This window comes from Rattus norvegicus, chromosome 8, assembly GCF_036323735.1.
Source record: "Rattus norvegicus strain BN/NHsdMcwi chromosome 8, GRCr8, whole genome shotgun sequence".
Taxonomy (NCBI): Eukaryota; Metazoa; Chordata; class Mammalia; order Rodentia; family Muridae; genus Rattus; species Rattus norvegicus.
Window position 1 is genome coordinate 54,199,585 of NC_086026.1, and position 21,579 is coordinate 54,221,163.

Sequence of the window (21,579 nt, forward strand, 5' to 3'; positions counted from 1 at the left end):
TTCTAGCCCTGCATTTCACTTCACATGGATAAATGATTCTACCTCTCCGAGCCCACTATAGATGGAAGATGTTTGTAGAGTCTAAGGATTAAATGAGGACAGATGTAGGACTAATAACAACTTCTGGAGCATACATAGTTAATGCTCAGTAAACACCAAATGTTAATGCTTTTGTCATGCTGAGCTACAAATGTCCTTGATGGGACACAATCAAATATATGCAGGACAAATTCTGCCACCCCTGGGACAGCCTTATTAGTGGTTGGTGATGGGCAAAATCACCAAGGCTCATTTTAACATAAGCATCAATGCTTAGAGAGAAAAAGGTGACAGTTTAGTGGAGACCAACTAACAGGAGCTGTAGTTACAAGTCCAAGGCTGAGTGTGGACCGTGCTAGGCACAGAAGTCAATGTCACATAACGAATAGCCCTGAAGTCAGCAGGCATGTGTCTGAGGGCAGAAAGGTGGAAAAGAGAGTCTGCTGGCTTGAGCTGGCCTAGGAGAGCTTGCCTGGACTCTGGATTCCTCTCTCCTGCAAGCAGAGTGTGTGGGAGACCAAGAACCACATTCTCTCATCGCTAGCCTCCAGTATGTGGTCCCTGGCTGCCACTACACCTCTCTCATCCTAACTCCCAGCACAGCCCACATCCTGTTGCATAACCACCACTGCCTGGGGCTTGGGCAGCTGCCTCCAGGGCAGGAGGGAACTGCACATCGAGGGTTTTCTCCACTTCCCTGGGCTCTGCTCATCAACATTTCCTGAGTTGATGGAAGCTAGCATCTCAGCCACAACTCCCTCCTCACCCTCCTGTCTCTGCCTTTCAGGTGCCCTGGGTGTCTCATTCATTTTATGGACCAACCACTCCATCAGGGACCCATCTACCACTCTCCGCACCATTGGTGATGTGATGCATGTGGAGGGCTTGTTAGTGTCCACCTCCTCTAACAAGCACAACACTGAATTTCTGGGCAGGGTCTGAACTTAGGACACAGGCTGCTTTGAAGGATCTTCAGAAGAAAAGAGACATATCTTTTCCAACCAACATACTTTATTGCTTTTGCATTAGCAAAGAAGAGCTTGGTATATTGATGGATATGGAGATGACCATCCAAGGACCTAAGGTGAAGCCTGGAAAGGGGCCCGTGGCAGGGGCTGGGTCAGGATCTATGAATGGGGCAGGACCTATGCCAATGATCACCAAATCCATCCCCAGAGAAGGGCATAAAATACAGAGGTAGAAAAACAGAAAGCTATAGGAAAGTGCTGGCTATGAGGGCCAATTAGGAGAGGGAAGGGATTGAAGGCAGAGATGACATTGGTGAAGAAGGGGGGAGCTGGCAGGGAATGGCAGCAGGGCAACTGAGAAAAGTATCCCCACAAGGTGGCTGGCCGACAATCTGACCAGTCATGATATTTCAAAGGATACTGAGTCAGCAATGTCCTAGTACTGGCTTCTAGCAAAGGAAGTGGGAGAGGAAGGTTCTAGGATGCGTGTTCACCAGGAGGCTGAAGAATAAGGCTGTGGACTCTGCCGCTTGTCCAGAGAACAAGGAATAGCATGGGTCCACAGAAGGCAGTGTCCCTCCTATCTGTCAGACTGCTCTCTGATTCAGGCCAGAATACAGGTCCCGTTGGCCTTTTCGGATGGGCTGAGGATGGAAGGGGGAAGGTGGTTAGGACGGTGGGAGGAAGGAGATGTGAAGGAATGAAAAGGAGCTGTAGTTACCTTGGAGCATTGGCTGCAGCCCGAGGTGAGACCTCTGAGCTTGAGTCAGGAGGAGCCTGAGCTTCCCTAACTCAGCCATGGAGGCTGCAAACACTGACTTTTTCGAGGGTCACTGGAGTTACTGGAATCTTTAAATACCCCATTCCTGGTGCTCTAAATTTTGTTCAGTTCATCCAGTGTGATAGAGAGAATCTCCAATGACTTCTGGTGCACAGTCACATGGAGGGAAGCCCTGGTGCCAGGCATTAACTTATCAATTGCCAAGTCAAAGGGCAGCCTGGTGGGAGAGGGGCCGTGGTGCCTGGCTGCATGCTTGTGTATGCACTGTCCTAGGGCATGCTAGTGGAACACCATTCTTTTCTTATCTCTCTGGCTAACATTTGCAAATGTGGTGTTCTCTATGGCTGAATCTCAGCCAAACAAGAGGAAGAGGCATGTCTCCTCTCCTCTAGTCCCCTGCCTCTACATGGTTGTGGGAGCCAAACAGCCTTTGAGATAGTCCTGAAGAAGGCAGAGAAGGCACACACATGGGTAGCCTGTCCAGGGAGCTCAGGCGAGCAGCTTGAAGTGACTGGCAGATAAGAAGGACAGTTCCTGCTGGTGTCTCTAGGAGGAGCCCCCTCCAACTCCCCCCACCCCCTTCATATCTGGTTACCTCATAGTCTGGGTTGGGAACAGGTGGCGGCCGCTCCTTGTTTTGCCCTGCAGAGGACAGAGAGTACTGTTTTCATGCTGAACACCAGTCTTGCAGTGAAGATGGCTGCTAGGAGATCCAACCCAAGGGAGGGCAATCCTCTCTGTTCTTTCTTCTAATCTCCTTTTCCCATCCAGCTACCCTTCCTTTGCTTTCCTTCACCCCATCCCTAAGGCTTCCTCCTCAAGTGTGACTCCTCCATCCTCTCTGCAGTGGGGAGGAGAGGAGGAGGTAGGAGCTAAAATCTTGAGATCTCTCTGCCCATAGCTTGGGGATTGAATCTGTTTACTGAAGAGTGCTCCAGGCATCTGAGGAAGCCCACTGGATTGGTTGGTCAGTGTTGGTCATCAGAGTTTTTTAGGGTGGAAGGAGAGGAATGATTTTGAATGGGGGACCCTTGATAGGGATCTTGGTATTCCCAAGAATATGCTAAAGAAGCGGTTTGGAATCTGCTGTAGGCTTGGTGCCCATCCTGGCCCAGGCGAAAAGTCTCCTGACCCAGCCCTGGGCTTTACCTCTGGGCCTGCCACCAGTACCAGTTCCTCGGGTCACAGGCTTGGCCTTGGCCTTCCTTTTCTTGCTCCAGTAATAAACGACCATCAGCAAGCCCAGAGTGATGCAGATGTCAACAATGATGATTATGGATACTGCTGTCAGGTCCACCTCCATGCAGTTCTCGCACACTGCAGGGCACAGGGGTGGGGGAGGGAGAGAAATGACCCAAGAAGGATAATACCATGATATGGGAGAAGAGAAAGAAACAAAGGAAGACAAGTCTTCCTTAGACACCTGCATGCTGGCCAGCACCAGAGTTTTCCCTGTAGTGGTGTCCCATGAGAATGACAATAAGAAGCAATGTGGGTGATTATGGTCACAGGCTCTGGTGTCTCGGCTCCATCACTCACTAGTTGTGGGGAGTTTTCAGTCCATAAAGCCTCTGTTTTCACATCAACAAAATGGGAATAAAAATGTGCTCAATATGGCTGATGTGGGGATGGCAGGAAAGGATCCCATCGTGTGGGCCGTGGGGGTGGATCTCAGAGGCTTGCCTAGTGTCCCCAGGCCCTTGGATAGCGTGAGGCATGTGTAAGGGTTACAGACATAGTACTTAGGCTGGAGGTGGTGGCACATGCCTTTAACCCCAGCATGCCGGAGGCAGATCTTTGAGAGTTTGAGGCTAGCCTGGTCTACAGAGTGAGTTTCAGGATATCCAGGACTATTAAAAAAAAAAAAAAACCCAACCCAACCAACAAACACCAAATACCAAAGCAAAGCCTCAAACCAAAGACAAGTCAGTACCTAACAGATGGAGTGCTCATTGTCTATTGTGGTGCCTGGGTTTGGGACTTTTAGGTAGTGGCCCTGAATCTCTCCGGATGTCCTTGTAATAGAATGGGTCTCTGAAAAAGGGATCCCATCAACTCATGATTCTGGGTAAGTTACAAGGCAGGTGACCCACGCCTTCGTCTGTGAGAAATTGTTGTTCTACACCTGGTACCAATGGGAGTTACCATGACAACTCCAGGCCACACCGTGCAATCTATTTTTCAGAAAATACTGAAATGTGTGGCCCCAGGGAGCCTGGGGTGGAGCGCAGGAGGAGCTGTGAGGTGATGGGGTTCTTGAGAAAGCTGTTTTGGGAGGAGCCCGAGTTACCTCTGGCTTTCAGGTACAGGTACGTGTTTTTCCTTGAGCTTTCTGTGTAGCAGACATAGTAACCACTGTCCTTGACTTCCGAGAAATCCTCTAGCACCAGGTGTTTCTCATTCTTATCAGGCAGGACTTTGTCATTTTTCTCCCACTTTAAGTTGTCCTCATTCTCTAGAGGGCACGTCAGCTCTACACTGGTTCCTGAGATGGAGACTTCATACTCTGGGGAAAGAAGAAAAGGGAAGGAGGTGGGAGGGGAAAAGTCCAGGGAAATTTCACAAGTGTCAAATTAGTGCTTCAAGAAGCAATGAGATACAGGAAATCACTTATCACTGGGCAGCGTCAAGGTTTGCTTGGTGGAGAGATGTGTACTGACTGACTAGAGAAGTTGGGAGAGGGAATGTGTGAAAAGATGAGGGGCAGAGAACCTTCTGGAAGTTGGCTTTAGCATATAGGCAGTAGATAGGGACTTGGGAAGGGAGGCTGAAACTAAAGAAAATCCCACGAGAGTCCTTATTTGAACTCTTTCTAAAGTAGTTGTTGGGAATGGAACGGGAAGATCTTGGTTCTTGGGGCTGATCTCTCTCAATCCGTTTCCTCCATGCCACCCATCAGTCTCTATCTTCTGACGGGGTGTAAATAAAACATTGTAAACTCACGTTTCTGTGCTCCATCATCTGTAACTGAAAAAAAAAAACCAGTAAGAAAAGAACTCTGGTTTACACTTCAATTTGAGGTAAGTGTTTTCTTTTCTTTCTTTCTTTTTTTTAATCAATTTTTATTTATATGAGTACACTGTGGCTGTCTTTAGATACACCAGAAGAGGACATCGAATCCTATTACAAATGGTTGTGAGCCACCATGTGGTTGCTGGGAATTGAACTCAGGACCTCTGGAAGAGCAGTCAGTGCTCTTAACCACTGAGTCATCTCTCCAGCCCAACATTTTCTAGTCAGATTAGATACCAACCCATCAAGAACTGTAAGTCCCAGAGGAGAGGCCTGGATTTACCCCAAGATAGGCTCATGTATAATCCAGAGACTTCAAATTCAAAATGCAGGAGCATGTGCTCAGAAGCCATAACTGTGGAAACTAGACTCATAAGACAGAAAACTCGAGGACAGTTCTCCTACTTCAGTCAGAACCATCTGCCAGAGAGCTGTCACAGGGTCTCAGAAACAAAGACCTCTGTGAATGTGAATCACTGGCTCTCAGGTCTAATACATTTTTCATAATTTTCATCTTTTTGTCTTGAGACAAGGTCTTATGGGGTCAAGGCTGGTCTCAAATTTGTTATGAAGCTGAGAATGAACTTCAACTTCTGATCCTCCTGCTTCTAACTCCTGAGCGCTGGGATTCTAGCTGCATACCACCATGGCCAGTTCACGTGGTGCTGAGGATTGAACCCAGGGCTTTGTGCATGCCAGGCAAGCGGTCTGCTGGCTGAGCCACATCCTCAAAAGAGAAAGGCTCTTTCTGTAAAGAACGACTTGACATTGCACTGTCTCTGAGTAGAGTGGGTTCTCCATTGTTCGGTTGGTGGGAGGAGTCAGAGCTGTGGGCAACAGAAATCCATTCATACAAACCACATTCCCTATTAACAGACATTGTTTCTGAGGTGGGCTGGTGGTTCTTCTAGGAGAGTTATGGCTGAATCCTGGACACTACTGGGATATGCGGGAGCCCTGACATGACAGAATCTGAGCTGGAGGAGAGAAAATGGTGGTGGGTGGCTCAGACACAGAATGCTTGTTCCTGCCTTAGTCTCTTAAGTGTCATGTATGTACCATGGCTCCCGGCTTCAAGTCTCCTCATCAGGAGGTAAAATGATGGCCTCAGAGGTATTGGAGAGAATCGAAGGGACCCTGAAGGTGAAAGTGGATTCCCATAGCAGACGCTCATGTGAAGGGCTGCTTTCTTGCCTCTCTTTCTTCCCGAGGTCCTGCTACCATGGAGAGCAGTGAAGAGCTCCCACTCAGCCACTCAACAGTCACGTGGCTGGGCCTTCACACACACACACAGATCCTGCTCTACCAGCCACCAGCTGGGAGCTGGGTACAATGAAATAAAGGGCGACTTTGACTTAATTTTTATCAATGATGTTTCCTAGAAAGTGTATGTGAATCAAAAATCATAAATAAGGCAAAGTAATAAAGTAAATACATATTACGTTTAAGAGGTTTGTTTGAAAGGACGTTTAAAAAAATTGCTTACAACCCTATTGGTCCAAATTCAACGTCAGAGCGTTGGTTTGCACATGCTCATGCAAGAACAGGATATCCATGCTTAGAAATATCACATGCTGTGAAAAGTTTGTACACATCCCTTTTTACAAACATCCCTGGCATTAAGTTATTTACCCCTCATTGATTGGATGTTATTTCTAAGCCTCTCCTCCCTTATTTAAGGCAATAGTTAAAACATATATGCTCAAGAAATGTTAACACTCATTCTTCTGTTCAAGTACTAGCCAGATCTGACTGTGCTCAGCTTTTTTTTTTTTTTTTTCTTTTTTTCGGAGCTGGGGATTGAACCCAGGACCTTGCGCTGGCTAGGCAAGTGCTCTACCACTGAGCTAAATCCCCAACCCCTGTGCTCAGCTTCTAAGGTATACATCTCTCCAAACCCGCTCTCTCCTTGACACAGAGGCGTCACTATGTGGCTTTGAACTTGCTCTGCAGACTAGGCTGGCCTCCAACTCACAGCGTTGAGGCTAAACACCGAGGTTAAAGTGTATGCACCACCACACTCACTTAATCTCCTTTACAAGAGATTTAAAAGAATTTTTTTTTTTTTGGTTCTTTTTTTCGGAGCTGGGGATCGAACCCAGGGCCTTGCGCTTCCTAGGTAAGCGCTCTACCACTGAGCTAAATCCCCAGCCCCTTAAAAGAAATTTTATGTGTATGTTTGCTTGTTGGCGTGCACAGAAATGTGTGGGTGCTCACAGAGCCCCAAAGAGGATGAAAATGGGTACTGAGAACTGAACTTTGGTCCTCTGAAAGAGTAGCAAGTGGTCTTAATGGCTGAGCCATCTCTCCACATACCCCACCCCCAGATTTATTCCCTATAAGCAGCAAATTTCTATAGTATTACTGAATTCCATCTACTGACCGCTATGGTGCTGCGTGAGAGTCTTGGATCAATCATTAAGCCCTCACCACAGGGGTGTACGTTGACTCCATTTCCCACACAATGATCGGATAGCACAGATGTAAGTAAGTTATCCATGATCACCCAACAGATAAGAAACTGAGTCAGGATTCAAACATGGCAGTCAAGCCTCAGGGGTGAAATTTTCTCCTCAAGCATCCTTCCGCCCCAAAGTATAAGTGAAACCTTTAAAACTCAAGAACCACCTCCCCCTGGTAGCTTGGCTGTGCTTTGCAGAGTTTGTTATTATTATTATTATTATTTGTATTTTAGTTTTTCCTCCTGCACCTACCCATTGTGTGTAGCACTGCATAGCATCAAATATTTGTGTCTCTTACAAGACAGTTGGCTTCTTGAGGACAAAGAACTAACAAAATATTAATATTCTGCTCATTTGCTCACTCAAACACTTCATAGAGCCTTGCCGGGAACCAAGGGCAGGCAAATGAAATGCTGTCTTGGCTTTCAAGGAACTTAGGGTTCATACAGAAACAAGCAGAGGGTGTGACCCCTAGCTGGCTGTGTGCCTTTCCCCAACAGCATGCTCAGGGAAGCACACAAGCATACAGCTCTAAGCAGACATGGAAACTAGCAACACAACCAGAAACATCTCAGACAGATGATCCCAGCCTCCCCCTCTTAGCTGTGGTCCCCATTGTGGTGGTCCCTATAGTTTATTCTACATCTGAGAGGGGCCCATATAGAGCAAATCTTCTTACCAGTGTCCTCGATATCTGGAAAGGAAGCAATACAAAGCCGTTAGTAATATTCTTGTTGGTGACTAAGACCCCTCCTGTTTCCATAGGCTAGGACCCTCCCTTCAATCTTTTAAGAGCACCCCACATCTTGAAGTTGCTTTGACTGCATATGACAAGCTGTTTGCAGCCTTAATTCTACATTCTATATCCGTCGGCCATGCACAAAATGGCTGTCATGGACACCGGGGATACAGTGAAGGAGAAGGAGCCTGTCACAGTTGCTGCTTTTGAACACAATGTGACTTCTCTGTTTGGAGGTGCTGACTGGACAGTGAGGCTCCTAGTTTTAGGATGGCCTTGATTCTATTTCCCTGCCTGAGAAAAAAAAGTTCAGGCTAGTGACATGTAGAAATCCACATTTAGACTATGGGTGCGTGTGATTATGAATGTGCACCCAAATAAATGCCACCCAAAAGCTTAACCAAGGTCAACCTATGCGTGCATTCTGGCCAATCTCACATCCTCTACAAACCTCATATCAAACAGGAAAAGCAGAAGACCACTGATACTACTTTTTTTTTTTTTTTGAGACAGTTCTTCTGTGCAACAAGCCCTGGCTGTCCTGGACTCACTTTGTAGACCAGGCTGGCTTTGAACTCACATAGATCTGCCTGCTTCTGCCCTCCCAAGTGCTGTGATGAGAGGCATGAGCCACCACATCTGACACTTTTAACTTTTTGTTTCTATGTGTATGTCAGTGTTCCTGTGAGTGCATGCGTGTGCTGTGAACACATGCATGCGTGCATGTGCATGAGTGAGTGTGTGAAGACGTGGATGTTAGGTGTCTTCTGCAATAGATCTCCATCTTATTGCTTTTGGAACAAGGTCTCTAGCTGAACCTGGACTTTGAGGACTAGACTATACTGGCTGCAATGAAGCCCCAGGGATCTTTCTATCTCTGCATTCCCAGTGCTTGGATTGTGCCTGACTGACTCTTGTCGGGCAAACATTTTCCAGCTGAGTCACTTTCCCGGCTCTACTTTGAACTTTTAAACAACTTTAAATCATTCGGACACATCGTTTTCCGCAGTCTCTTGGTTCTCTAACCTGGGATACATCTATGTGGCAAAGGAGGAGAAAAATCTTTCACTGCTGTCTGTGGAATGTCTAAGGGAAGCCTTGACAAAACTACTCTCCAAATGCAGTCAGTTCTGAGGAACGCGTTAAGTGATTTGGTCATTGAACAAATGTCATGGCACACATGCACACAAACCTACGTAGCAGAGGTCACTGCTCAACTCAACTATATGGTGTACTGTGTTGTGCCCAATTCACCTAGACCATACAGTGTAGACTGTTGTGGCCACCGTTTACCTATACTATAGAGTATAGACTGTGGTGTCCACCATTCACCTAGACTGTAGAGGGAAGAGTGTTGTGTCCAGCCTACAAAGCTCTGCAGCATATAATTCTATTGCATGGACAATCGCAACACAAACGGTAAGTGTCTGTGTATGGACACACAAAACAGATACAGTGAAATACCCAGTGATGAGTGCCTTCCAGCTCCCCTGTCATTGCATGGGGTGGCTGCTATACCTTGTCCACCAGTTACAGACCGGAGCACTGTTATTTAGTGTGACAGCTAAATTAAGAGTCCTGGCACGACTTTCATAGCAAAGAAAGAAAATATATCTTACCTTCCTGGCAAGTGCCAACTGGAAAACAAGCAGGAGAAACATGAGTTAGTAAATGCTGGGAGTGCCTGAAATTCCAAACGAGAAGAGTTGTGCTCCTGTCTGACCAGAACTGGCATCTCAAGTCCTTTCCCCCAACTGTCACATAACAGTACTTTCTATGCCAGGGGGAAGGACATTTACTGCAGGGGATCAGGCAGAGGCTCCCAGCCAATTCAGGAGGAAGCTGAACGAGGAAACATCCTGCATTAAATGTGAATGCACAGCACTTAACACATAGAAGTTTAGAAAGCTGAGGCTCCTTTCCGGGTAGCTCAAGAAAGCAATGGAGCTCTGCCGCCGCCCCTCCATTTTGAAAACTGCTTTCTGACTTCAGGCGGAAAACAAGCCCTTGGTGGGTGCAGGTGTTAGGATTTTTCTCATTCTGTCTTTGCTGGCCTGAGAGCTCAATTTTTCCGTTTGTTTTCTGCTTGAGACAGAGGTGGGGCTATTTGAAACTCATCAACTAGAGCCTATGCATCCGGGCTCTGGGAGTCCCCTCACGCAACACTGACTTGGGTCTGTCACAGTGGCCAGCTCCCCCTGCACGACCTGAGCACTTTGTTTATGAACAGTCTCCATGGAGGGTGAGGTGTTCTCCCATCCCCAGAGCTGACAGAGCACATATCTATGGCGCTTGGATCTTCGATATTCTCCTTACCTTCTTCCTCCCTCTTTATCCTTCCCTTTATTGTGTTTGTTTACATTTGTTTATTGTGTGTTTGTGTGCATGTGTGCTACGGGATTGGGAGGTCAGAGGGCAACCTGTAGGAATTGTTTCCCTCCTTTCATGTGTGGGGTCTGGGGAGGGAACATAGGTTGTTGTTGTCAGCCTTGGTAGGTAGGAGGCACTTCAGTCACTGAACTACCCCTTAGACTCTCCTCTTTTCTCTTTTATGTGTTTTCTTTTTTCTTTCTTTCTTTCTTTCTTTCTTTCCTTCTTTCTTCCTTCCTTCCTTCCTTCCTCTCTTTCTTTCTTTCTCTCTCTCTCTTTCTTTCTTTCTTTCTTTCTTTCTTTCTTAATTTAATGGAGAGTACAATTAATACCATAGACCTTTAAGAAAATGCCTGGCTGTTTCATAGTCTGCCCCTTGAGACTCAAAGTGTGTTCCTTGGACTGGTCACATATAAATAATCCCAAAGCCTGTTAGAAATAGGAGATGTTAAAGGAGGTGCTGGCACGAGCTTAGAATCCCAACATTCACCAGGCTAAGGCAGAAGGACACAGGGTTTTTAAGACCAGCCAACCTAGACTGTATCGTGAGCCTCTGTCTCACAAGCAGCCAGTCAACTCACCCGAGACCCCCAGTGAAGGTGTGTGCATAGCCAAGCTTGAGAAACCCAAGGTGCAGCAGGAAATGGAGGCTCCGAGAGAGAGGAGCCTGACTGTGGCAATACAGTATCTTCTAGGTCTTTGACATAAAACTCTCATGAGCCATTTGGCTCACGGAGTGCATGCAGCCCTCCTGAGCACAGGCTCTGTAGACAGACATCCCTGTTTTCCCAGACCAACTGCCAGAACTGCTGTTTAACAATGAATGATTATTTAATCCTGCATCGTAACAGGGGCTGTACCACCTTTCTTCCATGGAAGAATTAAGAATCAAATTGATTAATCCTTGTTTCTTCATGCAGTGCATACACTTAGCAATGGTGTGTGTGTGTGTGTGTGTGTGTGTGTGTGTGTGTGTGTGTATGAGAGAGAGAGAGAGAGAGAGAGAGAGAGAGAGAGAGAGAGAGGCATTGCATGCGTACCCACGCACTCTCAACTATTTATCAATTATATCCCACCTTACTTCAGGAAAAGGACAAACTAGTTGAAATCTCTTGGTCACTTCCAAAAGACTAGAAATTACAGTATTTGTCTCAAAGATACTAAGCTGGGACGAGCCTGAGTCTAACTATCCCGTCTCTCCCAAACCAAGAGAGGTGCTATCTCTGTTCATTTCTTGTGTCAGTTCTTAACGTTGCTGAGTTTACAGACAGATGGGCTTATTATCCTCTTCTCTCAGTTCATGAGATCAACCCAACTGATTTCCTTTGCCCCTCTCCTGAACGGTCTGTCTCCCCACACCTGCGCCACATTTCTTTCTGGTCCCCAGCTCTCATCCCACCCCCTTCCCCCCCAGCCCCTTAACGGCATCACCAACAGTTCCTTGAATCTTCTAGTCACTGAGACACCAGCTGCACTGGGCAAGACTGTGAGCATTGCAGTGGCCTGAGAAAGCACCACCCTTTCATTTCCCACTACTCACCTGCTAGGAGGCTGAGGCCCAGGATGCTCCAGAAAGCGTTCCACTGCATCCTCTTAGAATGCTCTCTCAACTAAGATGGCGGACACGGCTGGCTCATTACTTCTGAAAAGGAAACAGATGACATTTTCAACATACTGGCTGCATGTGAGGACTCTGGACCACCGTTTGCCATAATAAGATGAAGGGGGAGAGGGAGGGGGATGGGGAGCACTTTACAAGGAGAATCTTACCATTTCTGAAGAAGGCACCAGAAGCAGGCAGGGAGGCAAGTGTCTGAACCCCACACAGGAAGTGTAGAGGGGACTCAGGGCCCGCCTGCTCCACGTCACTTGGAAATGTTCGAGGCAGAAGCCTCCGCCTTGGTTAACTGAGGAAATCCGGGCCTCACAGCTTTCCCATAAGGATGAACAGCCCGGGGATTGCTCTAGCAAGCCTCCAAAAATGCTGTGAAAAACACCTACCCGTGCCCTGTGCAAAGAACCTCCACACTGAGGGCGCTTTCCTTATGCATAACCCCACCAGCCGAGGCGGGAAGACATTGAAACACTCAGGATCTGCCTTCTTTTATGATGCCCTTGGATTTGAGCAGCAGGATAGAGCCGTTTAATTAATAATCTTCGAGGGGCTTGGTTTGTCTTTCTTTTCTTTGAGACAGGATTTTGGCATGCAGCTGTCCTGGCCTCTCATTGCACATCACATGCTGGGAAGTTGCTGGACAGTGAGAGCGCCACACAGCTCCTATGTCCTGACACTATGCTAGGGGCTTTAGTCCTGCACCCGCTGCGGTAGCTTTTAGCATTAATTTAAAATCTAGCAAAAGTACGTTCTGAGTTATAAGCAACTATCTTTTTCTTTGTAGAAAACATTTATTGACTTTGCTTTTTGATAATTTCATAGATGTGTAACACATTTTCTCATCATTATTTTCCCTTTCTCAACAGGTCTTTTTTTATTAAAAACTTTTACATTATTTACTTATTTATTATATGTGTATATGTGTGGCTATATACATTCCACAGCACGTGTGGAAGTCAGAAGGCAACTTGAGGTATTCTCTCTAACATGTGAGTCTCAGGTTTCAATTCAGGTCTTTAAGTTTTTAACCACAAACAGCTTTATCTGTTGAGGTATCTCTCTGGCTCCGTTTCCCTATATATCTATGAGTTTAACGAAGGTTATCTGTGTGACAATGGGTTTGGAACTATCTACTGGAGCCTGAAGAGCTCCTCAGTGGGTACAGGACTAAAGAAAATGACTGCTTTTCTTCCAGAATCTATCTACAACCTACAGTTCGGCAGAAAGGCCCCAGAAGTCCCGCCCCAAAGCATGATTGACTGTTGACAGGTCCAGTTAGGTGTAGATCCACTGCTGGCAGCCACAGCTATTATAAAGTCACGCCTGCATGGGCTGTGCCGGGCCTAGAAGACTGTTTCACAGCCCTTCTCCCAATTTCCTACTCTTACATTCTTTTTGCCCACCCATATCCCCAGATAAGGAATAGTATCAGACTCAGTACCCAGAGGGACCTCCCTCTTCTCAGAGGACAAGGGGAAGGAAGCCGGAAGGAAGCATGGGGGAGGGGCTATCTGACGGGGGAGGCTTGGAGGAGAGGGGGCTGCGATTGGGATATAAGTGAATACGTTAATTAATTAATGGAAAAAATTTTGAAATTTTTTCGTGTATGTATGGAGTTTGAGTGCTTGGACATGTATGTGGTACTTGTGGAGGCCAGGGGTGGACACTAAGCTCTCTTTCTCGATCCCTTTCTACCTTAGTTTTGAGTCGGGGTCCCCTTTCTGCCTTGTCTTTGAGTCAGGGTTCGCTTTCTGCCTTGTTTTTGAGTTGGGGTTGGCTTTCTGCTTTACTATCTCACTCTCCCCACTTTTCCCAAGAGATTACCTTTTACCTAATCTCTGACAATTCCATACACGTATGCAATGTATCTTGATCGTATCCACCTCAATTTCTCCCTTTCACTCCACTCCCCTCAGACACCCTCAATACATTTCTCCCTCCTCCTTTTTTTTTTTTTTTTTCCGCCGCATGTAACCCTCTGAGCACTGCTGCCTGATGGAATGCTGCTTGGTAACCAGAGCTGCAGTGAGCTCGTGGGTACAGAGGCCATGCTGTCCAGAGACAGCACTTTGTGGCTCTTTCTGATCTCTCTTCCTCCATGTTCCCTGGGCCCTAGGGGGTTGAACTTAATGTTATGAGGCTCTCTGCCAAGTTCCTCTTTCCACCAGCATGACTCTTTGAGGTTTTTAGATGGGAAAAGTTTAATTATGGAAGTGATACTTCATTGCTTCTCAGACTCTTGGCTAACCTCAAGTGTGGGAGTGATACTCGTGCATATTAAAAACAATGCAGAGCTTAGGAGGGGTGGGTGTATAATAAGAACACCATACCCCACTCATCTCACCCCTATGCCTGCCTTTCCTCAGGGGCAGAACCACATTAACGGACTCCTTCCTTCCCTCTGGGCTTATCTTCACATCTCACAAAGTGCACTGACACCCTTTGAGTTCTCTGGGAAAGGAACCTGGAGGTGGAGAACTCTGTGCAAGTGGCTCATGGGAATGCAGAACACCTGCAAAGGAGGGAGGGAAGCCAGGTGGCAGACAGAGAAAGTCAACCTCAGAGGTCTCTGCTAGCGCCTCGGAGTGCTGGCCGTGCTCACCGTGATGAGCACAGTGTTTTCCTGAATCACGGCAAAGGGCATGTTACCCAGTAGTTGGATGTAAGCAGTTCCTGGGAGGTGGTATGGACTTGGGTGAGGCAACGGGCTCTCCTGAGGGTGATACCTGGGGCCTGGCTGTTTGCCACTCTCAGCAATCCTATCAGCTGGGGTAGCAAGGGGTCCTGAAGGGGAGTCCTAGATGTTGTCACGAAGATCCGGTTCACAGATCCTCTCATCCTCAAGCAGTCCTTTCAGGATCTTGAACTATCCCTTTCTCTTTAAAAAAAAAAAAAGATTTGTTTTATGTGGAGTGTTTTGGCAGCCTGCATTGTAAGTATATCGTGTGTGTGCAGGACCCAAGGAAGCCAGAGCAGGGCATCAGATCCTTGAAGATGGAGTCACAGACAGTTGTTAGTTGCCATGTGGGTTCTAGGAACTGAACTTGGGTTCTCTACATGAGCATCAAGTGACCTTAACCTCTGAGGCATCCCTCTAACCAGAAGTTTTCTTTTCCTTTTTTAAGGTTTAGTGATTTATTTTATGTATATGAATACATTGCCACTGTCTTCAGACACACCAGAAGAGGGCATCATGTCCCATTACAGATGGTTGTGAGCCACCATGTAGTTGCTGGGATTTGAACTCAGGACCTCTGGAAGAGCAGTCAGTGCTCTTAACCACTGAGCCATATCTCCAGCCCCCAGCAGACAGTATTTTTAACTGGTGAGCCATCTCTCCAGTACACCAGAAGTTTTCTTTAAAATATTTTGTCTTTGAAAAATTTGAACATGAATAAAATGTGTACATTTTATCCACCTGCATTGTCTCCCCCAATTTTCCCTGGAGCCCACCAACCTGCTTAGGGCTTTATGTCCTCTTATTATTATTATTATTATTATTATTATTATTATTATAGTAATTATTATTAGCCCTCTGAGTCCAATAAATCTTAATCATGTGTGCATGAGTGTGGAAATGAGTGAGTGTAGGGTCATCTACTAGGGCAAGGCCAACCTACAAGCAGGCACCCCCAAAGAGAAGTGCTTCATCCTTTCTTAGTGGTCATTAACGGTCAATAGCTCCTTAGTTAGGAGTGGGGTCTTGGGCGCTGGAGAGATGACTCAGTGGTTAAGAGCACTAACTACGGGGCTGGGGATTTAGCTCAGTGGTAGAGCGCTTACCTAGGAAGCGCAAGGCCCTGGGTTCGGTCCCCAGCTCCGAAAAAAAGAACCCAAAAAAAAAAAAAAAAAAAAAGAGCACTAACTACTCTTCCAGAGGTTCTGAGTTCAATTCCCAGAAACTACATGGGATCCATGTGATGGGATCCAATGTTCCTTTCTGGTGTGTCCGAGGACAGTACACACATACATAAAATTAAAAAATTAAAAAGAAAAAGGAGCAGGGTTTCTGGAATCCCGTGGCTTGATCCTGTGCAGCTCTTATGCAGGTAACCATAGCTACATTGAGTGGATGGACCACTCATGCCCTTCCAGAAGACAGTGTTTCACAGCTTCCCTTCCCACCCTCAGGCTCTCATATTCCTACTGCCTACTCTTCTGCAGCGCTCCCTGAGCCTAAGATGGGGGTTTGGAGGTGAGGAGCTTCGCTTCGCTTATTTTCTTTTCAATAATTTATTTATGTATATGAGTACACTGTCTCTGTCTTCAGACACCAGAAGAAGGCATCAGATCCCAATTCAGATGGTCGTGAGCCACCCTGTGGTTGCTGGGATTTGAACTCAGGACCTCTGGAAGAGCAGTCAGTGCTCTTAATCGCTAAGCAACCCATCTCTCCATCCCAATGGATCTTTTCTTAAGCCATAAGGCTAGCAGCTCCAGAGTGATGTGGCATATGATAGGACCCGGGGGGCCCAAGCTCACCTGTTCATTGACATGCCTTTTGTGGTGAAGTGATCTGGCCATGATGCTCTGTAGGACACAATGCTCATGGATCGGATAGGATAGGAATTCTTACATGGTACGACTAGATGAGACACTGTATGCACAAAAGTCAATCCCTTAACCAGGGTGTGCCAAATAAATTATTTTACCAAATGAGTCCATCTGATTGTGGTGACTGACACCTTCAGCGCTTGGGGGGTCTGGGGCAGGAGTGCCCCAAGTCTGAAGTGAGTCTGAGGTATGTAGTAAGTTATATGGCAGCCTTGCATATAGAGTAAAACCCTGTCTCAAACCAATGGTAATAACAATGACAACATCAATGTCAGCAAGTATTTCAGTTAGGGTTTTATTGCTGTGAAAAGACACAATGGCCAACACAGCTTTTATGAGGGACAACATTTAATTGGGGCTGACCTCTGGTTTCAGAAGTTCAGTCCATTATCATCATGGCAGGAAACATGGCAGTGTGCAGTCAGACACCGTGCTGGAGAAGGAGCTGAGGGTTGTACATCTTGATCTGAAGGCAACCAGGACGAGACTGATTCTTCTGCACTGGGCAGGGCTTTAGCACTAGGAGCCTGCCTACACAGTGACATGCTTTCCCCAACAAGGCCACACCTCCTACTAGTGCACTTTCCATGGACCAAGTGTATTCAAACCACCATAGCAAGTCTCCAGGCTTGGCCTGGAAAGGGATTCCACTTTCCAAGAAGAGACTGGTTAGTCTGCTCCAGGATGACACCAACTCAGGGGCTCAGCACTGGGACTCTTACAGTGGTGGCAGGAGCTTTGAGGGACTTGATGAGTAAGAGGCTATGCTGCTATGCCCACACATAGCTCTACCATTGCCACCACACTTCGTTCACAAGCTTGGTTGATTCAGGGTTGAGAGGGCCACAGCAGAACTAGGTGTCATTAACTGGCTAAATCATTTTCTTCTACTATGTGTGCCCTCTGTCAGACATATACCTCTTCTCCAGGCTTCTGTGTCCCCAGGCTTTTGTTAGGCCCTTGACCAATACATTGAGTCATTTATCGCTGCCCACCAGCCTCTCTGCCCGTTCTGACTTTAGGCCACTTCTCTTTCCGTATAGAGCGGATGCTCAGGTACAACGCCAGGGGCTCTGCCGGTGGCAGGGTCTCCCCTCACTGCTGACTTCAGCCATGCGTGGGGCTGTACGGTTGCAGCTTTTTATCTTTGACTTTCACTCACGTGCTCAGGTGACATTTGACAACAAAACTCAGGCTTCATTCTCCTCTTCCAGCCGTCGCCCAGGGAGTAGCCCCACATGCAGCCAGCCTCAGGCTGAGCTGAGGGTGAAGAAGTGATGTATGGCTTGGCAGTCCAGGCTACAAATTCTAGTTGTGGCGGCTTGTCTTCCTGCATTCATCCCCCATACAGAGCTCATCCATTCTGTCTCAGTGGATTATTGCTGCACCCCTCCAGCCTTGTGACTTCCTGGATCTGACAGCTCGGCCACACCCCCTAACGATTCCACAGCCTCCTAAAGCATTATCATTACCTGGGGACTGAGCTTCCAAAGCATGAGCCTTCGATGCTTGGCAAGTTAACCTCTCCAGTCGCCTCAGCACTTACCCAGTTGAGTCACCTTGAGATTTGACTCTAGTAACTGATTTGATGGCCAGGAGGGGAATGGGGTTAGTGGTGCCTTGTAGGACACATCCTCATGTGAGGCCTTTAAATGTGTGGGCCAAGTCTGTAGTCCTAATGGTTCAAGGACGATCTGGAGAATCAAAGCTTCCATTCCCTCCCCTCCAACCCTTCCCCTCCCCTCCCATCCTCTTTCTTCTCATCCCATTCTATCCCCTTCCTCCCCATCCTTCCCCTCCTCTCTCTTCTCTCATCCCACCCTCTCTCCTCTCATCTCATCCTATCCCATCCCATCAATTTCAGGGGTCCGAGTTTTTCTTACCATGGCCCCAGCTTTGGCATAAACAACTGTCGTAGCCCAGAATGTACTGTCTGTGTCAGTCACTTTCCTATCACTGTGTTAACACCACAGTGAAGGCAATTCATAAAAGAAGGCACTTAATCTGGGGCTCACAGTTTCAGAGTTAGAGTCCGTGGTGGCAGAGCGAAGGCGCGGCTGCAGGAACAGCTGAGAGCTCACACCTTGATCTAAAAGTAGGGGCAGAGTTAAAGAACACAAGAAATGGCAAGGAGTCTTTTGAAACCTCAAAGCCTGCCCTCAGTGACACACCTCCCATCAAGGCCACACCTCCTAATCCTTTCCAAACAGTTCCACCAGTTGGGAACTAAGTATTCAAATGTGTGAGTCATTCTCATTCCACTCCCATAATGTTCTCTGAAATTCCTATTTTGGTGGTGGGGGATGGGTTGGGGGGAAGGGGGAAGTGGTAGGGTCTCACTGGGTAGCTCTGGTTGGCCTGGAAGTAACTTCCTAGATCAAGTCCAAGTTGGCTTTGATTTTGAGGTGATCCTCCTGTCTCTGCCTGAGTCCAAGTATTATAGGCAGATATCATCATGCCTAGCTTCTCTGAAATTCACCTCATACTTTAAGACCCATGGCTGAACTCAGTCTGCCCTCTGGCTGCAGAAGAGGAAGGCCTCCATGTGTTGCTGAGAAGGTGCTCCCCTGAGTCTCTCACCTTCCTGTAACCGGTGATAAATTACTCAGAACCTGTTATTTCCACCGCCTCATCTTGTTTTCCTTCCTCTCTCTTTCCTTCTTCCCCTCTTCCTCCTTTGGGGTTTTTGGTCCTCTGCATTTTCATTTAAGTCTAGAAAAATCAAACTCCACTAATGAAAAAAACACTGAAATTTATTTGAAAATTTTATTACAGTGAGTCTGGCCATTCAACTTGGTAAAAATGGACAAGTTCCAAATACTGTATCCTCTGCTCCAGGAATATACTATTTGGAACCCCCATTTCTTTAGGATTTCTTTCATGTCTTTCACAATATTTTATAGCCTTTTCTGTAGATATTTTTCATCCCTTTAGTTAGAATCAGGTTAGATTGTGTGTTTTATTAGATCTGTCTGTGTCTGTCTGTCTGTCTAGCCATCTATCCATCCATCTTTATCAATCTATCATCTATATATCTATGTATCTATCTATCCATCTATCTATCTATCTATCTATCTATCTGTCTATCAATCTATCTTTCTGTTGTGTTTATGTGTGTCGGTGAATGTAAACCACTTTAAATCTAAAGGGGACCAGTGAACAATTTCTGAAGGCAGTTCTCTCTTTCCACCACAGAGTCCCCAGTCATGAACTTAGGCTGTTGCACTTGGCAGCAAGCTCCTTTACCTGATGAGCCACCTCACTAGCCCCATGTTTTTGATGTTAATATAAGTGACACTTAAACTGTTTATTTCCTGCTTGAAACAGGCATGTAGAAAAAAGCTGAAATTGGGTACACTGAGCATGACGGGCTCTGATAGGGTAAACCACAGGAGAAAACCTGACCGGGGGTTGGGGATTTAGCTCAGTGGTAGAGTGCTTGCCTAGCAAGCAGAAGGCCCTGGGTTCGGTCCCCAGCTCCGAAAAAAAGAAAAAAAAAAAAAAACCTGACCGGAGGTGCAAGGCCCAGAAGGCAGAGCGATTGCTGTTTACCTCAAAGGCAGATGTGGGTCAGGTCTTTTCAAAGCAACTCAAAGTTTTGTAGATTTACGGGCTGGACTTGTGGGTCTGGGTAGAGATAGATTTACAGCTCCCTGAGTCCTTGTGGGGTCCTTGCCTTTGTTTCTTTGGGAACTGGGCTCAGAACAGTACTGTGTTTCATGGAAGTCTGTGCGGGAGAGGCTGGAGACCTAGAGGCTGGATAATAAAGGTCAATGTGAAGTCTAGAGGCTGAAAACCCAGACTGAGCTTTGGGGGTCTCCGTGCTCCTTTCTCCAGTCCTCCTGGTGTTCACTTTTCCTTCCTTGCCACCTGCCCTGTGCATACGCCTCACAAGGCTTGCAGGAGTAACGACTTGACACTAGTTTACAAGTTCTCAATTTTGAAAGGTCAAACTTCTAAAATAAACTTAATATAATTTCTGTGGCTCTGATTCTTTGAACAACCTCCTCTCCCCTCGTATACTGACCTTACATCAAGTAACTTTGGTAAAGGCCTTGCCCCCATCCCCTGTCATAGGGAGAAGTTACAGTAACTCATTGCAGATGATACCTCAGGCTGGACCTGAGAACTCTTCACTCTACTGCCTCAGCTTCCTATGTACTAGGATTACAGGTGTTCGCCTTTATGCTTGACCCCTGAGATTTCTTCTTGTTATGGTTCTTCCCTAACGTACGTAGATGGTCTCTGTATTAGTCAGGGTTCTCCAGAATCACAGAATTTATGGAATATCTCTACATATTAAGGGAATTTATTGTAATGACTTACAGTCGGCAGTTCAACCAACCCAACAATGGGCAGCCATGAATGGGAAGTCCAAGAATCTAATAGTTGCTCAGTCCCGTGAGGCTGGTTGTTTCAGCTGCTCTTCTGCATACGCTGGAATCAGGAAGAAGTGGGTTCCAACAGGTGTGCTGGCAAGCAAGTGCAAGCAAATGAAGAAGAGCTTCCTTCTTCCAATGTCCTGATGTAGGTCTCCAGCAGCTGTGGTCCAGATTAAAGGTGTGTACCACCATGCCTAGATCTGGAATCTGCTTTGTCTTTGGCTGACCTTGAACTCAGAGATCTGCTTGCCTCCCGCTCCTGGGATTAAATGTTGGTACTACTTTGCCTGGGCCTAAACTTTTCATGGCCCCTATGCCTCAAGATCTCCATGACAAGATCCAGGTTAGAAGTCTGTATCTTGGGGTTGGGGATTTAGCTCAGTGGTAGAGCGCTTGCCTAGGAAGCGCAAGGCCCTGGGTTCGGTCCCCAGCTCCGGGGGGGGGGGGGGGGGAAGAAGTCTGTATCTTCCAGCGTAGAGTTCTGGATTATAGGTGTGTCCCCCATTTCTGGGTTGTAGTTCATTCCAGATGTAGCCAAGCTGACAACCAGGAATAGCCATCTTCAACTTCGAATCTTTACATTCTGCGAATGTGAAAGGAGTTCCATTACTCTGCAGCTGAGTCTCCTGATAGACTGTCCCCTTGGGGTTAAACATC

At 46.8% G+C, this 21,579-nt stretch overlaps 1 protein-coding gene across 1 annotated transcript; it reads right to left on the bottom strand.

Annotated features, from left to right (window-relative positions):
• Window positions 1-1,032: 1,032 nt before the first annotated feature.
• On the bottom strand, window positions 1,033-12,186 carry Cd3e (CD3 epsilon subunit of T-cell receptor complex). Its single transcript, NM_001108140.2, has 9 exons — window positions 12,142-12,186; window positions 11,912-12,013; window positions 9,621-9,638; window positions 7,942-7,956; window positions 4,732-4,755; window positions 4,079-4,294; window positions 2,938-3,105; window positions 2,384-2,430; window positions 1,033-1,651 (listed from the first exon to the last, which is right to left on the bottom strand). The coding sequence occupies exons 2-9, from the start codon at window positions 11,958-11,960 to the stop codon at window positions 1,595-1,597; spliced, it is 594 nt and encodes a 197-aa protein (NP_001101610.2). The 5' UTR covers window positions 11,961-12,013; window positions 12,142-12,186; the 3' UTR covers window positions 1,033-1,594.
• Window positions 12,187-21,579: the final 9,393 nt, after the last annotated feature.

What these genes read in the sequence shown, in the direction of transcription:
- Cd3e (NM_001108140.2), bottom strand. Translation starts at nt 11,960, where the DNA reads ATGCAGTGGAACGCTTTCTGGAGCATCCTGGGCCTCAGCCTCCTAGCA. An exon ending in CCTGTACCTGAAAGCCAGAG is followed by an intron (nt 3,106 to 4,078) that starts GTAACTCGGGCT and finishes TGTGCCCTGCAG; the next exon opens with TGTGCGAGAACTGCATGGAG. An exon ending in TACTGGTGGCAGGCCCAGAG is followed by an intron (nt 2,431 to 2,937) that starts GTAAAGCCCAGG and finishes TGTCCTCTGCAG; the next exon opens with GGCAAAACAAGGAGCGGCCG.